This window comes from Esox lucius, chromosome 8 (assembly GCF_011004845.1).
Source record: "Esox lucius isolate fEsoLuc1 chromosome 8, fEsoLuc1.pri, whole genome shotgun sequence".
NCBI lineage: Eukaryota > Metazoa > Chordata > Actinopteri > Esociformes > Esocidae > Esox > Esox lucius.
Window position 1 is genome coordinate 9,028,381 of NC_047576.1, and position 18,154 is coordinate 9,046,534.

The 18,154-nt window shown below is 45.7% G+C and overlaps 1 protein-coding gene across 2 annotated transcripts in view; it reads right to left on the reverse strand.

The window, feature by feature from the left end:
* The window catches only part of frem1b (Fras1 related extracellular matrix 1b), a 36,971-nt gene extending 19,049 nt beyond the window's left edge, over nt 1-17,922 (reverse strand). Inside the window, exons 1-17 of one of the 2 annotated variants that reach the window (XM_010871384.5) lie at nt 17,675-17,922; nt 15,717-16,168; nt 14,694-14,788; nt 14,100-14,359; nt 13,274-13,473; nt 12,504-12,827; nt 12,260-12,368; nt 9,138-9,269; nt 5,709-6,053; nt 5,304-5,446; nt 4,745-4,941; nt 4,425-4,515; nt 4,079-4,246; nt 3,536-3,744; nt 3,271-3,364; nt 2,848-3,100; nt 2,157-2,351 (exon numbers count right to left, since the gene is read on the reverse strand). In XM_010871384.5, the coding sequence (XP_010869686.5) occupies nt 2,157-2,351; nt 2,848-3,100; nt 3,271-3,364; nt 3,536-3,744; nt 4,079-4,246; nt 4,425-4,515; nt 4,745-4,941; nt 5,304-5,446; nt 5,709-6,053; nt 9,138-9,269; nt 12,260-12,368; nt 12,504-12,827; nt 13,274-13,473; nt 14,100-14,359; nt 14,694-14,788; nt 15,717-15,950 (3,049 nt within the window). In that variant the 5' untranslated portion in view covers nt 15,951-16,168; nt 17,675-17,922. Of the gene's footprint in view, nt 1-2,156; nt 2,352-2,847; nt 3,101-3,270; nt 3,365-3,535; nt 3,745-4,078; nt 4,247-4,424; nt 4,516-4,744; nt 4,942-5,303; nt 5,447-5,708; nt 6,054-9,137; nt 9,270-12,259; nt 12,369-12,503; nt 12,828-13,273; nt 13,474-14,099; nt 14,360-14,693; nt 14,789-15,716; nt 16,235-17,674 lie in introns of those variants that run through there. The other variant, XM_034293629.1, reaches the window with a different exon arrangement.
* Between the last annotated feature and the right edge of the window lie 232 nt (nt 17,923-18,154).

Below are 18,154 nucleotides of genomic sequence, written 5' to 3' on the forward strand. Positions count from 1 at the left end.
CTAACCCTCCCGGTGCCCCCCCCCCCCTCTCTCTCTCTCCGGGCTCTTGGCCAGCCCACTGCCACCTGGGTGCTGATAAAGCCATCACGCCCGTGCTCACTGGCATCTGTGCCCATTTACGGGACTGATAAATAATGAATGAAGAACGGGCGCTGGTGGGATGGAGGGTTTGGATCAGGATCCGAGCTGATGGAAGACATGGAAGGTGTGTGTGTGTGTGTGTTTAGTTAATGACCGACAGTCTGGGATATAGGTGATAAAAACCAACGTCTCCCGAAAACAAAAAAAGACGCAAAGCCGGATTCCTCTTGTTTCTCCCTGCTAATGCTCTTATGCTTGTCTTCTGTCTGTAGTCAATGCAAATTAATTAGAAAACTACACTTCTCTGACAAAACTATTCCAGATTAGGTGACAGCGGAGGACCATGCAGAAATATCCACCATTACGTCACGACTGAGATTAGCGAATTAGAAGATTGTGACGGAGATAGGGCACAGCGGGCTGGGACGGATGATCTTGGCACCGAGCTGGGTAGACGGGAGGCCCGACGTGTCGTCTTTGTGAGTGAGGGATGCTCCTTTCTGTCCTTTGTCTGCTGACGCCTCCATTGTCCGACGGGCCTCATGGGGAATACGTGTCTTCTTGGCTCATCACGCTGGCTAATGCTAGCTCCCCTCCCTGGCACAACACCACAGCGGGGTAATCCTGACCAGCTGTGTGGGTGCCCTCTGCACTACGACGCCCACAGAGGTCCACGACACAGCGCCCGGTGAGAGGAGATTTCCATGAAACACTCCGAAAGCTCCGCCCCCCGTTCTCTTTGTCACGCACAACACATTTCAGACACGGACCACGTAGTGTTTTCCTTTCAGACACTTTGCTACGGCAGGTAAATAATCCTGCCGCAGCAGGAAATCAAATGTTTATGTGGCTTAAAATGAAGAATAATGTTTTAGCCTTTTTAAACAATGAATATAGTACCGGTTAACATTTTCTGCTGTGCATGGAAATTCTAGGAACAACAGGAGGGCATTTATGCTAATGCTAACTGGTACTGTAATGGGAGGGAAATGCCAACTGGTACTGTAATGGGAGGGAAATGCCAACTGGTACTGTACTGCACACACACACACACACACCAACATACTCCCTCCACCCCTCTCTGCTCAACAGTCTCCATAGTCGTCTCATTCTCTCCCCATGGTCACTGGTCCCTATTGATAACTGCAGTTGCCTGTCACATGTCACATGCAAGGGGGTTTAGGCGTCAATCCCTCTTTTTGGCTCTGACTCTAGCGAAAGACGTTCCCTAGCCTTCCCAAGGAATGTGTGTGTGTGTTTCTGTGCCCCTCTAACACTCCCAATGCAGAGTGTGTGTGAGCGGCTGATTAGATGATTCCCGCAAGGACGACGCGTTCCACCACCTGTCACCTTGCTCCTTGTTTCAAAGCAGAGGCCAGGCTGCAAGATTACTTCCCAGGACTAAGCCAGTGTTTACCGGCATTAGGGGATTGTGATTATGATGGAGGAGTTTAGACGTTACATGTGGGCCAAGCTTTGCAACAATAGAACGGTGGTGATGGGGGGATCCAATAGTGCCTAGCTGTCCCGTGTTCAGCCTCGCGTAGAACCGCACGGAGCAGAAAGACTGCCTTTTCTTGCTCCTGGAACCCCTACTATTTATTTAAACCATAAAATAAACCATAACCATAAGGAGCGTTTCAGAGCACTTGTGTCTCCACATGCAGTTTATGGCTGTGTAAATATCTCTCCAATAGGTTTTTATATATATAGTGTTTGGCCAGTAAAGATATCTTTAAGGGGCGCTCTTTATTCCAGCACTTTGGATTTGAAACAATACAGTGATTATATGGTTGAAGTGCACAGCGCCTCAGTTTCTTTCACCAAAATCAGATTGGCCATTTACAAATTACAGCATGTTGTGGTCTAGGGAGAACCAGAGATCTGAGCCACTGCCTTTATGCGCATGAACTGCTGCAGCATGGCCTAAAACTCTACTCTGTCTTTATCCTCTTTCACCTTACTGTCCAACAAAGCATAAAACGCCTGCCACGATTCTTTCAGCAAAAATAACAAAAATATTTTTACACAGTCCCCGTTTTTTAGGGTGACATAAAAGCAAAGTGGAGGCGTACCCATGGTGACGACTGGGGGCTTGTTGTTGATGGGAAGAACTGTGACGTTGAGGTCGTAAACAGGAAGTGTTCCGTGAAGAGGGACGGGGGGCGGAATGGCGTCACCGTGGCAGCAGCCGTCCGTGCCCCCCGCTTCCCCGTCCGACACGATGAGGGTGACCGAGTCAGACGCGGGAAGGACTCCAATCTCGCCCCCTGTTGGTGAGGAAAAGGGGGAAGGTCGGCGGGCGCTTCAGTGTGTTCAGAGATCAGCCTGGTTGTGCACTGCAGAAAATATCTGTCTCATCAAGTATATTTAACTTGTTTTCAGGCAAAGAAAATAAATCTAACCATCCTAAAAATAAGGTACATTTTTCTCAACAAGCTAGAATATACCGCTTGTTTATAGAAAATATGCCTTGAATATCATGTACTTTTTCTTGTTCCATTCACTTATTTCAAGCAAATATCTCCTCAAAAACAGTTAAATTGTCTTGTTCCATTGGCAAATGGAACACTGTTTTGCAGTGTGGATCCATAAGGCAGGAGCAGGTCGAATGAAAAGGCTGATTGAACAGGTATAAATCAGTTAAAAATGTTGCCCATCTATATTCCAATAGCCCCAACGTTCCTGGTTTCTCTTGTACAGCAAACTCACCCTGTACTCATTGCCAATGCAGCACAGACAGCTCCGGGCACAGCCTGTACTTACCTGTGTGTGTGTAATAGATGAGCCCCAGCAGAACGTCCTGTTGGGAGAACTTGTCCACACTGACCCCGGCTCTGCGCAGCTCCCCCAGAGCAGGAGTGCGGGCCAGCATGTAGATCAGCCTGGCGTCGTCGCTGTCTGCGTCGGTGGCAGACAGGTACTCGGCGGTGACCTGCACCCGGCCCCCCTCCTCACAGGTCAGCCCCCCACGGAGCCCTGGGCCCAGCTGGGGGGGCTCATCATTCACGGGCAGGACCTGAGTGGAGGGACGGGGCGAGTTTGGCTAACACAGCGGACTGGCAGATTTGACAACGCTTACTTACTGATTGTACTGCGTTTCTAATGTCGCCGAGGCAAACAGGAGAAAAGCAAGTATAGCAATTCTATTTGCTGTCCTTCCTTGTTTCATTGTGTATACGCACTCACCTGTACTGGTAAAGTCACATGGGCAGAGTTGACGCCGTCCGTTACTGTTAGACCAACAGCATCCCGCACCGTCTCAGAGCCATCGTGGATGTACCTACAGGGAGACACACGTTATATTGAATCTGCACATCCCTTTGCGTGTCCACCCGAGGCCCGCTATCTGTTCCGCCCAACGCGCTCCAGAAAAGCTTCCAGGTAGAATTGTTTTGGGTTCGGAACCTCAAACAGACTACCCCATTCCATCATGCCAGGGGAGACGTGTCACCTGACCCGCAGCCCTCTCAGGTCCTGGAGGGTGAAGGAGTGCCCTCGGTGGAGCTCGTTCCCCTGCAGCTCCAGCCTCCCGTGGAAGGGTGTGGTCAGCACCACCGCCCTGAGTCCTCCCTCCGTGCTGTCCACGTCCCGCACCAACAGGTGCTCCTCCGTCACAAAGGACCCACCTCCCTCCTCCACCCTCAGCAGGTTGGTGAACGCCTGGGCATGTCCAGGGCAAGGAGACAGAGAGATGGAGATGTAGAGCCCATAGACATGAAGAACAGTGCTGATTGGTTTTGGATAGAATGCTGAGTCAAATAGATTTTCTAAACTCAAACGTTTCATTGTCTAGCCACGACTGGCTTTAATCTATTTGACTGGCTTTTTGGTTGTACATGTTGACATTTGTGTAACAGGGTGCTGTCGACGAGCGAATGAGCCGGTCCCTTCATGACCAGCGATCAACTTGTACGACTGATAACCCACAGACAGAGACAGACAGACAGAGACAGACAGACAGAGACAGATGACAGACAGGATGTTGAAACCCCACCTCAGGGGCCTGGTTGTCCACAGGGGTCACGGTGATGTTAAAGAGCAGGTCGGCGATGATGCCACCATGGTTGTCACTCACGGAGAAGACAAACTGGACGAACAGAGGGTCCGGCCCGATGTCCTCGATGGGGGGCATGTAGCCCACCTTCATGTGATTGACAGCGTGCTGAAGGACACGACATGGAGCCGTGAGGTCACGTAGGGTGGGGTCATTTCAAACAAGGCTGCTGAAAGCATTGGTGTGGTTCGGGGTCATAGGTCACAGTGATGCCACAAGGTAATAAGAGGCAGGGGCATTATGGGATATGAAAACAGCCAGAACAACAGTCTGTTGAGAGGTGTACCTGGGTGAACGACTTCAACACCGGAACCATGGGGTCCTTCTTCATTGAGTGGGTGCTGTCTGTGTAGAACAGCCTCCCTGCATCTGGTAGCCTGCATTCACAGCCACTCTTGTTAGACGTTGCTCATTGTTCCCACTCACTCAGGCACTGGGTCTTGTCTAACGCAGCCTTCGGTGGTGGGACCGACTGCACGTCACCATTATGTCTTAAGTATCTTAAGCATTAAACGATACACACTGACCTTACATTTTTGTAAGGTAAGACGGCGCCAAGAACACGGTTAAGACAGAGAAGTGCATGACATGTTGTGAACACTGTACCCTGGTTGTCTGGGGCTGAAGACGGGTGTGGAGACGGAGAAGGACAGGTCAGTGTCCGGGTGCTCTGGGTCTCTGAAGTGGATGTGGCTCTGCGTCAGGAAGGCCACATCCGTCTCCTTGACCGTGAGGGAGCGAACGCTACCAGCCACCTCCACTGGCAGGAGGTCCTTGACCGGGAACACTTGTACCACCACGGTCTACATTGTGGTTAGGAACCAAGGACAGATGAATGACGTATAGAACGCTTATGGAGTATGGAACATTTAGGGGCTACAGAACGTGCATGAAACATTTGTGGAATAAAGAAAATGTATGGAACATTTATAGAATATGGCAATGTCTATTTCATGTTAATGGATGTCTAAAGATTTTGTCAAATACAGTGCAAAAGGTCAAATGCACATTGTTTTTAATGAGGTACTGTTTATGGTTTTTACTATGTAATTCACTACCATCCCATCAAATTCCTACTTAAAAATGTCTACTCAAAATGTCCTTCAGATATTTCAAAAGCATCCTGCGCCTTTTAAATGTCAAGATTGGATCTTAGCAGACTCACGTGTTTGTGTGACAAGTTGGGGGGTTGATGGCTGTCTGATAGGATGAAGTCGAAGGAGTCCTGGAACAACTCGTCTCCAGAGTGTCTGTAATAGATCATCCCCATGAACAGGTCCCTCTGCAGAAAGCTCTTCACTGCTACACCTGTAGAAATTCGCAAACCAGTCACCAACAGAGATCCTAGAATTGTACTTACTCATAACAAGATTTTACCAAACGAGAGGTTGCCATGTGTAAGGGTAACCACGAACCTCCTGAAACCTCAAACACAAAGCCCATCTAGTTCACATACAGCTGCAAGCTAGCTAACCTTCTTTCCAATTCTGATCGACTAGTTACCCAGCATTTCTAGTAAAGGTTTCCCTATGGAATTTTCACAGTGCCCCCTGTATGTATGTCCACTTGCCTGACTGCTGTGGATGGGCCTTCTTGACAACCTCTCCAGCCCGGGGGGAGGTGAGAAGCCGGTACAGGATGTGGTCGTCACTGGAGTCCAGGTCAGAGGCCAGCAGCATGTACTCCTCCAGTAGCACCTCGCCGCCCTCCTGCACCTCCAACGCCACGTTGTTGATGAGGAACGGCGCCGTGTCGTCCTTTGGCAGGATGTTGATGGGGAACTTGTGGCGGACGCTGTGGGTTCCGTCCGTGATGCGGAACATGATGTGGTCGCGGGTGGTGTCACTGTCAGAGTGATGGTAGGTGACCACGCCCTCCTGGAGGTCCCGCGCCCGGAACATGAAGCCTTTACCACCTGGAGGAGACGCGACTGATGTGAGAAATTGGCTGTTGTGCCCTTGCGCAAGGCATTAAACCCAATTTGCTCCTGTTAATTGTTTTGGATAAGAACGTCTGTTAAATGCTTAAAATGAAATTGGGAATATATACGGTATATACAAGTGACAGTCTTTTGTAAACATTTCAGAGTGATCACTGAAAATACTTTATTTTGAGAATATAAAATGTAACGTATTATATATTATCAATCAGGTTGAATTTGCAAAAGGAGTAATTTTACCTTGGTTTAAGTAATTTCTTAACCCATAAAGATATTCATATAGTATTTATATACTCCATTTTGTCCTCAGATAGATATCTGCTATCTGGTTCTCATCATTATTTACCAAACCATTCATCTTTTGCTGAGAACTGATGTAATGTTGTGTTGATGCCACGTACTGAAAGTCGACCCTACTACCTCATGTTAATTCTAACCATACATCACGTCAGGATACTGGCTGTTGGGGTGCACAACATGTGTTATGTGGAGGTCCCTGGACGTCCCTGGACATCTCTGGACATACCTGGACATCTCTCCCTACGGCCAGAACAAACTTCATAGTTTGATTCATTATTGTTTCCCCACAAATAAACACTATTCTATTTTTTTTGGTCGCATACTGTCATTTGGAAACAACAAGTTTTGTTTTCGCCTAAAGGCACTACGGGCTGGCTCTGGCATTTCCCTGTCGCTGGATAGCAGAGTGGGAAGGATGACGTCCTTCCCAGGCTAGCGTGCTGCTGAGGCTGCCCAACGCGACGAAGGCCCGCTCCTGCTTGCCAGGGAGACAGAAGGGCAAGGTCACCAGACAGATTGAGTGATGAATGGTCGCGCACGAAACCTCATTAGCAGCGACTTCACTGCTGAGGAAACGGTGGAAACAGCCACAAGTCCAACAGAGAAACAACTTGGTAATTGGGCCCAAAGGTGGCAATGGGCAGCAGGCCCAAATGAAAACCCAGAAAACACAGGTTCCCAAGTTGGAGGACAGTCAGCGCTGAGAACGGAGGGACAGCCAGGCAGCTTTCCATTTGGCTGAAGGCGTTGGATCAACCGTGTGGTGACACTCCCCAGCGTCGACGTCAGAGGTCAAGGGTGAACAATTCCCCGTGCCTGCCAAGTCCTCCAGAGACGCTGTGCCACGGCGGGCCAGAACTCACACTGAACCGACTGGATTCATGCAAACAGGTTCTGATCAGGCGGAATGGAAGCCAAAACTTTTAGTCCAGTTTTCTCTATCCAAAGGGGGGGGTTCTGTGGGTGTGAAAATTACAAAGAAATCCAACATAACAAACACACAACAACAAACAATGTATAAATCTATTAAAGCCACTGGATGGATGAGAGTGGACGGGATCGTTGTTCTAGTAGGAGCAGCTGTTAGCAGCCTGTGGGAACTGAAGTTAGACCAAACAGGAAACTATGGATCTGAAACTAACCAGCTCATCCTCTTTATACAGGACTGACCTCTCTTCATAGCCCCCATTGATTACCATAGTGACAGACTGACAGTGTCCCTCGTGAGAGGAACCAGAACCAAAACCAGTCACCCCGTCCTAGATGTCACCAGTTTCACCTTCACAAAACCACACTAAGCCTTACACTTCTCCCTGTGACCAAACCACACTAAGCCTTACACTTCTCCCTGTGACCAAACCACACTAAGCCTTACACTTCTCCCTGTGACCAAACCACACTAAGCCTTACACTGCTCCCTGTGACCAAACCACGCCAAGCCTTACACTTCTCCCTGTGACCAAACCACACTAAGCCTTACACTTCTCCCTGTGACCAAACCACACTAAGCCTTACACTTCTCCCTTTGACCAAACCACACTAAGCCTTACACTTCTCCCTGTGACCAAACCACACTAAGCCTTACACTTCTCCCTGTGACCAAACCACACTAAGCCTTACACTTCTCCCTGTGACCAAACCACACTAAGCCTTACACTTCTCCCTGTGACCAAACCACACTAAGCCTTACACTTCTCCCTGTGACCAAACCACACTAAGCCTTACACTTCTCCCTGTGACCAAACCACACTAAGCCTTACACTTCTCCCTGTGACCAAACCACACTAAGCCTTACACTTCTCCCTGTGACCAAACCACACTAAGCCTTACACTTCTCCCTGTGACCAAACCACACTAAGCCTTACACTTCTCCCTGTGACCAAACCACACTAAGCCTTACACTTCTCCCTGTGACCAAACCACACTAAGCCTTACACTTCTCTCTGTGACCAAACCACACTAAGCCTTACACTTCTCCCTGTGTCCAAAGCAAAAGGATACACCCCAGGCCTTGTCCGTGCTCTTCAAAAACCTCTGAGCATAATCAACACCTACGGCACCTCTCTCTCCCTCTCTCCGGAGCAACACGAAAAAACAAGAACTAAAAAAATGAAACAGGACTGTGCTGGGGACAGCGCATCTGCTCTTTGTGCACAGTGGCATGAAATGACATAAGTCTCTCCAATCTGCTTGACTCAGGGCCTGTGCAGACAAAGGGCCGTCTCCCCGTGCGCTGGACTGGAAGGACAGACGCCAACTTGCCCAAGACAGCTTTGTGCACTAGGGCCCCTGGCAAAAGTGGCGACGGCCCATTTTACACCTGATTAGAAAACACATGCAGGCCACCTCACATATGCTTCCCGAACCGCGCAGCCATCCCCAGTGGATGACAAACACATGGAGGCAAAAGGGCGGAAAAGGGCAGGCGTTCCCAGGAATCTTTAGTGTGGCACTAAAGATACCAGCACAGAATTCCAAGGATTGACAGAAAAAAGCATGTATCTTATATCCTGAATGTCCTGCGACAGAAAAGTAGCAAATCAATTATTTTAATTTTTTGTGTTCTTTTCTCTTTTTAAAAAGTGATCAAACAATGCTATTCTTTACATTTCCATCTGCTAAGTTAAAGAACATTAAAATAAAAAATGTGTAAAGAATATACTATAAGAATGCCGATAAGATAGAATAGAGTATGAAGACGGCTCAAATGTTTATGTTTCTAACTGCAATGTTTAGAAGGTTGACCCTCTGCCCTTTCACCTCTGACACTGAGTCGTCCATGCAGAGGTCCATCTACAGCCACCAGGTAGACAGCATCAATGTTGTCACTGTCCACTACCTGGAAGTCCTCCCAGGTGATTGATCGAGACTGGCCCTCCAACAGATCCAGCCCTGCCATGAAAGATAATAGGTAAACATCCCGTAATGGCAGTGGGAATCCGTCAGGGGACTTATTCAGAAGTGCCCTAAGGATTAATATGAATATATATACATATTTGTTTATATACATTTATTTTAATATATATATTATGATAGATTTTGTATTAATATAATTTAGTATTCATTCATTTAGTTTTAATTTTAATGATCTTCCTATTGATTTTTCCAAGGTTGGTTTAGAAATACAGCTCTGGAAAAAAGTAAGAACAATTTTGAAAATTCTTATTGGATGTTATTTTCTTTTTGGTATTAACCTTTCTACAGCTCCAGAAAAAATTAAGAGACCATTGCACTTTTTTCTTTCCTTTCCAAGCAGTGGTCTCTTAATTTTTTCCGGAGCTGTAGAAAGGTTAATACCAAAAAGAAAATAACATCCAATAAGAATTTTCTGTTGGTCTTTTCAGTAGACTAAATCTAGCTAGGTCTTCAGGATTTAGTACACAGGCACTTGTCCATGTTACAGCACCCTCCATTCAACTCAATTAAAGCAGCATTTTGGAATGACAGCAGAATTAACCAATTACAGTTTGACTTGCAATGGGTTTTGGAGCGTTATGCCATCTAGAAACATTGGAAAAATGTCACTCATTGAAAGTGAATGGCCAAACTTTGTCTTGTTTCCTCAACCTTTTTGAGTTTTCAATTGTTATGTTTGGCAATTTGTCAACATCTGGCTTTTGGAAGAGGTTACGTTTGAAATTATCATCATCCGGTTGGTGTCCCGATTCTTTTATTGCAGCTTGCTTGCTGATAGTTTTCTATGAAAATGTGATCAGGCGGGACTGACGGTGTAGCATCCAAATTTGTGTTGAACGTAATAATTTAGTTTTGCAATGGGACGTAATAGCACAACACTTCAATCTGGAAATCATTTTGTATTGTTATGATCAGGGCTTACTGTCATATTAAATACAATGAATAGAATTTTTTTGTTTTGCTGTTTACTCACGGCTTGTTATATCTGTTTTATAACACGCCTTTCTCGAGGTGTATTTGGTCACCGTCAAGTCCTTTATGTACCGGTGAGTGTGTCATGTGTGTGCTGCCTCTAGTCACATTATTCTAAGCGGGTTGGCTTCTGTGGTCCTACAGCCAAAAGCACAGGCCAGAGTTTGTGTGAGTAGTTATACTGTCTGTACTCCCACTCATTACTGAGCGGTCCTCTCCCTGCCGGCGGTCAGTGTTCATTTCCCGCTCTGCCAAAAATAGCTCAATGCTCGCTCCATATTTGCTGCATACATTTAAAAACATATTTTTATATACATATATATTTTTTACGAACACTGCTACTTCTGTAATTATACAGGCTACAATTTGCTTTTGAAGTAAGTTATTTGAGAAGAAGCACACAACATTTCAACTGCATGTCGTAGGCAGGGTTGGTTAGGTTACTTTTTGAATGTATTCAGTTACAGTTACAAGTTACCTGTCCACATTTGTAATCAGTAACGTCACTTTTAGATTACTCAGAATCAGCAACGTAATCCGATTACTTTGAATTACTTTTAGATTACTTTCACATTAAGAGGCATTAGAAAACAAACAGGAATAGCCTATAACCAGTTCAACACCCTTTGCGGGATCAGTCAGTGTTAAGAGTTTACATAGCTGGACAAAAACGGAATGTGCATTTTAACTTATGGGTTTTGTACAGCGCCCTTGGAAAGGGTTTCAAAACCATTGCTTTCTACTTCAATATGATTGGGCTACATCTCTACATTACACGCTCAAGGTCTGTCAGATATTCCGTCGTTCCAATTATTCCAATAACCCTTGATCTTCCGGAATCTGTTTATCTGAGCATAACCCAAAATCGAAGGATGTGTTAACCTTTTCTGTTATTTGTTTTGTTCCTAATTGCTTCAAAACATTGCTTAAAAAAGGGTATTGATATTGTTGTATATAACAATTAATATATCCGTAGCTTTGCGCGGGTACATTCATCTACAGCGGTCTTATGTTTTTTCTCCACAACCACCAACATTTTTAAATTTTTGCAATCGTGAACACCCGCACACAAATACATTTATCAGCGCGAACGTAAAATGATTATTAGGGCCAACAGCAATTTATTTTCAAATCGAAATGATAAAAAATAACAGTGGTAATACACCTGCACCCAAGTGAATGTTGTCTGCAGCCAATGATAACCAATGGATGCAATATTCTGAGATGCAAAGCAACAGAATCACATTACCTACCTGTATGGATGGATTTAATTGAGGTGGTTGCGTCAAATGCATGTCATCATGTTACTACTATCTAACAAATAGTTTCCTAATCTTCAAAAACATTTCCTGTCTGAGTTTTCATTGCAGCTCTTCTCGGCTGTGTTGTTCGGTGCATTTGACTAATACACCTTGAAACTTGAACTATATAATATATAACACGATCGAAGCCTATCGTCTTATCAATGTTCTGAGAAAGATGCGTCGAGTAGATGACTAAATCACCTTTAAATGTGTCAGGTAATATAGATACAGACTGTATTTACCAATCAGTCACTAAACTGCTTATGCCCGTCCACCTTTGCGCGCATGATGATCACACACACAATTGTTATTTTTGTTGAAATAACTATGTTTTTAAAACATTAAATTAAAAAAAACAAGTATGCTGCGTGTCATTATTATTTCGCGCATCTATTATTTTTCTATTGAAGTAATCCAAAAGTAATCATACTTTTTTCAAAAGTATCTATAATCCGATTCCAATATTTATAGTTTGTAATTTAACGGATTACAGTTTTTTTTACTTGCAATCCGTTACTCCCCAACTCTGGTCGTAGGTTGTGCCGAACTATAGAAAGGCAACTGTTTAAACTGCTTTGCGCACTGTAAATGATGCGTGCACTTCTGCTCCTCTGCACTCAATATTCCGCCTGTTTTGATTCATTCATGACGTCATTGAAAACCACTGACTCTGTTTTAATGAGGAATTACCCATGTTCCAGGAGACTCTAGGTGCCTTGGTCTCTGATGCCCTGATGGACAAGTGAACCATAAGAGGTGTGCTGGCTGCATAGGATTCATCAATGGCCTGGAACTCTACCTACAGGAAACGGTATAGTTTTAGCGTTTGTTTAAACATAAAGGTTCCTCGCGTTCTACCATTACAACAAGACACTGAAAAGCGTTTTCTGTTAACAAGCAAAATATCTCTGGGGCTCACACCCCAGTACAATACCTCATAGTCCTTTCTAGCTGTATGACTGCTGTTGGGCGGCTGGTAGGCCATCTGCATGTCATGGAGATCCTGCCAGGTGAAGGAGCGGCAGGGCCGGGTGTGGTCGTCCAGATGGGTGATGTAGCCCTCGGCGGGGGGCTTGGTGATGTTGAACACCAGGCGCTCCTGGGGGGTCTCTCCATCCTTGGCGTCCAGTGTGGCCGTGGTCAGCGGAGTTAGGATGAACTGGTCCACCTCCAGGATGAAGGAGGCCATGAAGGCGGCCTGTGGCGGCTGGTTCTGCACGGCCCCGTGGATCAGCACCGGCAGCCAGACAGCTTCCGTCTGGGGGGGGGGGGGGGGGGGGGCACAGAGGAGGGTGGCAGTGGGAAATATCATCTAAATAATATAATGCTGAAGGTTAAATCAGGAGGACACGGGGAGGGTGGAGATTAAAGGCACGTGGAGCGTGGAGATTAAAGGCACGTGGAGGGTGGATGAACTTTACTAAAGGAAGTTGTAAAAGTTGTACGCGCGTTTCTACAGTGTCGAAGTGTTAACAGGAAAAGGGTCATTGTTACTGTACATTTGCTCAGTGTGTTACTCATTGACCAGGCAGTGGGACAACGTTTTGAACCCAGCGTTTGTACCTTCACGCCGACATGCTACCCACAGTTCAGAGGGGGCTTGACAACACCACCCGTAGCTGAGGTTGCAATGTGAGTGAGGACCCAGTACATACACCGTCCGGCCTCAGAGGCAGGTTATCGGCAGCACCAGCAGGGTCTTACTTCCAACAGTGCTCTGGAGGTCTGGTCCCGTAGCTCCACTCGGATAGGGATGTAGTCGATCTCCGGCGACGGCGGGCGTAGGTGTTGGTACTTCAGAGCCGAGCTGAGGAACTCTTGGCAGGTGGCTTTGAGGAAACTTACCATCTTTGTGTTGTGGAGGCAGGGCTTATTTCCTGGACACGGATCACCCGTTTCTCTGCCTAAAGTGAATAGGGGTTGGGAGATGGATGTGTCACTGACCTGAATGTGCAGAGACACTACTGAGCGGAATCAAAGACACCGGCTGCCTTATATCCATGCTACTGAATGACGAAACGCATGTTGCTGTGATTCCTTTACGCTGTACTGTACATTTTTACACCTCAGTCGTTTTAACAGACACTGTCTTTTTCTCAAGGGCAGAACAAGTAATTTTTAAAAAATTTTGCTGGCTAGAGGATTCAATCCAATATCCTTTCACAGTCCCTGGATACACATTTAGTGGTATGAGCTGACAGAACAGAACTTCCTACAACGAAGTAATCTGTGGGCCTTGAAAACTACATTGATTCTAGATGTGGAGTGTCTGGAGCAGATTGACATTGGAGTCTGTCCCTAAACCTGTCCAACCACCATGGCACTGAACACAGGGGAAGCTGGCAAGAGAAGGACAGCTCATACTAATTTCTGGATTGGAGTGAACAGACCATTCTTAAACAAATGAAAATGTGTGTGAAGCTTCTGACACCGTTCAGTTTATTTAATCCTAACCGCTACCTTGAGACCTGTCTCTTCTATTCAGATTACACCAGCCGCCGGCGACTGATCGGTAGCAGGCCAGTTTTACCTGTCCACAGCCCAGGGTCCTCCTCGGTCACCAGCTGCCCCAGGGAGGGGACGTTGGTCTCTGGGGTGAGTAGCCTCACGGTGCAGGCTACGTCCGGCCGACTACGGATGCTCAGGACAGAGCCGTCGATGGCGTTGGACAGACTGTAGAACTGGGGGACCACCAAGGGAGTGCTGCCCAGCCCTACCAGGCTGCGTTCATGTTCCACCACCGCCACCCTGAATACCACCGTCTCTACCAAGGTGCTGGAGTTGGTGAACCTGGAAAAACCGGGACCATAGACCTGGCATTAATGACCACTTTGAGGTCTGGAAAAAGCATGACACTTTATGATGTTAGAGTGCAATCTCCTTTTGTGATCATAAGATTGTGTTTTTCACGCAGCCTCCAACCAGAAGACCAGGTTGAACCAGGTTTTGTTAGTGCTAAATACATCGAAGGGCATGTTTTAGTGCATGAAATTGGCTACAATATTCCATTATATAATTTTTATATTATACTGCAACAAAAAATGTGTGCCTTTTGCCCTGAGTAGATTGTTTGTGGATTTATGTGGGGTTGGCTTGCAGAACTAGAGTTTGAATATGAATGTACCTGTAGACTCTCAACATGACCATGTCCTCCTCCAAAAGAGGACTACCATTGTGGATGTACTTCACCTCATCAGGCAGAAAGTTGCAGTCAAACACCTGAAACAACGTCAGCCATGACACTATTACCCATCCCATAACTAGACACATGACACTATTAGACATCCCATAACTAGACACATGACACTATTACCCATCCCATAACTAAACACATGACACTATTAAACATCCCATAACTAGACACATGACACCGTTAAACATCCCATAACTAGACACATGACACTATTACACATCCCATAACTAGACACATGACACTATTAAACATCCCATAACTAGACACATGACACCGTTAAACATCCCATAACTAGACACATGACACTATTAAACATCCCATAACTAGACACATGACACTATTAAACATCCCATAACTAGACACATGACACCGTTAAACATCCCATAACTAGACACATGACACTATTACACATTCCATAACTAGACACATGACACTATTACACATCCCATAACTAGACACATGACACTATTACACATCCCATAACTAGACACATGACACGGTTACACATCCCATAACTAGACACATGACACTATTACACATCCCATAACTAGACACATGACACTATTACACATCCCATAACTAGACACATGACACGGTTAGACATCCCATAACTAGACACATGACACTGTTAGACATCCCATAACTAGACACATGACACTATTACACATCCCATAACTAGACACATGACACTGTTAGACATCCCATAACTAGACACATGACACTATTACACATCCCATAACTAGACACATGACACGGTTACACATCCCATAACTAGACACATGACACTATTACACATCCCATAACTAGACACATGACACGGTTACACATCCCATAACTAGACACATGACACTATTACACATCACATAACTACAGAGGAAATTGATTGACTGTATAGCATGCAATCAGTAAATATAAGGAAGCATAAAAGTACTTTAACAGACTAGATCCTCTCACCTGAGGAGTAAGTCTTCCCACTCTCTGAGTCACTGGCTCGTTGAGTACCACCTCCACTTTACATTCTGATGCCTGATCCATGTTGAACTGCAGCTCCTTGTTCGTCACATACACAGACCTGCCCCGGCCTACCTGAACACCTGAGTTCAGCTGAACCAGACTCTGGGCATGGGCACGTTGTGCGACAGCCATCAGGTTCAACAACATCCATGAAAAAACCCGGACTGCCACCATTTTGGTTCAATGTCTGTGGGTCAGTTGCAAGTGTTGGGAGTTCAAAGCTATATCAGATCTGAGATAAAGTTTTACTGTGGGTGTTGATCAATAGGAGCCACAAAATGTACTTCACACGATCAGGCAAATTTTTTTGTCTTTAGATGTCTCCCCGATTCCTCGAGATGATCACTTCAGCAACTTCCTTGTTCCACTTCCAACTAAATGTCATGGAAAACCTGGAGGAAAAACAACAACGAAGCAAAAGCCCTTAAATTACCAACACTAAATCTGGTCCATATCAGGATTTCTTCTCCTTGTGACCCAGAAACCTAGTGCAGCCAGCTAACCAGCAAAAGGTCTACAGACAACTCGCTCCGGAAGAGCTTTCACCCACCATTTCACATCAAAACAAGCCCCCATTGCTGGAAACATGGGGTTAATCTGTGTGACCCCGGCAAGGTGCTGGGAAGGGCCTGGGGTGGGGGGTGGGGGGTGGGGGGGGGTGCATGAATGGGTTGGTTGATCAAAGGGAGCCGCAAACTGCAGCCTGTGTTTCAGGTCCCTTTGGGCCAGACGTGCATTCATTTGCTGGTGAGGTCAGTCAGCTTTCATCTGCCCGCCAGAGCGAGGTTGGACTGGACCTAAATATGACTAGAGATTCTACTTCAATGCTTTAGAGTCTTTATTTTGTCTATTTGTATGCTAGGTAACATACATTTTGTTGAGTCTATTTCTGTGCTACAGAGTATTTATTTTCTAGAACCTACTTCCATGTTCTAGAGTTTATTCTCCATGACTTGAACAGATCGCATAGTTTTGTCAGAGCCTACAGAGCATCGTATTTTAATAGGGCATAATAAATGGATATAAGAATGCTGTTTGGGTAGAACATGTCAGTCAACACCAGCTGTTTCTATCATTTGTGATGAGTCATTGCAGGTTTTTTTGGTCGATTGTTAGACAGGCTAACGATGCAAGCTACCTCAAAGCCCTCTAGTGAAGAAACTGAATTCTGCTGGTAGTGAGAGGGAATTAAAATTTGGTTCAGGCTCTTATATTTCTGCACTGTATTCACTCTAGTTTCATCACTTGATCGGTAAGCACACAAAAAAAAAACATACTTGTTATGATTTTCTCTTCTTATCAACATGCATTTGATATTAACTAGGTATTTACATAGTAACAAATGGTTGTCTTTAACCTCACTATAATCTCAGATGGGGCCCACTACTGACTGGGGTCCATGAACCACCACAGATGTAGTATGTGGTTCAGTTCTCTACACACAGCCAATACAAACCTCAGGTACCTCTAAAGTAAAATATGACACCTAACACAGGTTACCTTATTGTCGTCCATTGAAAGATCAGCATGAACAGAAACTGTGTATACCTGTGCTACAGCAGCCGTTGTTGTCTAAAGCAGGCATCATTAATTAAGAGTGGTGCACACCTTTCACCTTTGAACTGAAACGCTTCACAGAATGCTGTAATTAAGCCGGAGCCCAGTGACCTGTGTGTATGGGAATGTGTGCACACATTTGTATGTGTGTGCTTAGAGGAAAGAGAGTGTGCGCAAATGGGTCAGATTAAAGGAAGAGGTAGAATAAAAGAGAAAATCTTTTCCCTAAACTGTGGCTTTCTCTGCCTGCCTCGGTGGTAAGCTTCTTACCAGAGTGCAACAAAGTTCTGGTGTGTGTGTGTGCGTGTGTGTGTGTGTGTGCGTGTGTGTGCGGCCCGTACCTGCAGTTGGAGCTGTCCTGCATGTCTCCTCTCCTGCACCATCTGCACACCCTCAGAGATGAGGAATCCTGTCAACACACACACACACACCCCTCCTGAAACGACACTGTCACTGTAAAAACTCTGGCATCCCAGCCCGAAAAAAGACCACTGCCGGGACAAAACCCTGGAAAATAAAACCTGTGAGACTCTGAGAACAAAACTGAGTCTCCACGTCTGTTACAGGTTGTTTTCTGGGACAGACTGCCGGGAAGTTTAGAGAAACACAAAGACAGAGAGACAGAAAGAGAGAGAGAGTGTAAGGAAAGGGAAGAGGGAAAATAGCTTAACCTCAAAACACAGGAAATGTGCAAAGCCGTTGCAAGAATTTTACTTCTCTATCTCTCCCTCCCTCTCTCTCTCTCTCTCCCTCTTTCTCTCCTGCTTGCCTGCACTCACAAGTCCAGATGTTCTTATTCCCCATAGAAGATAAGCCTTAGA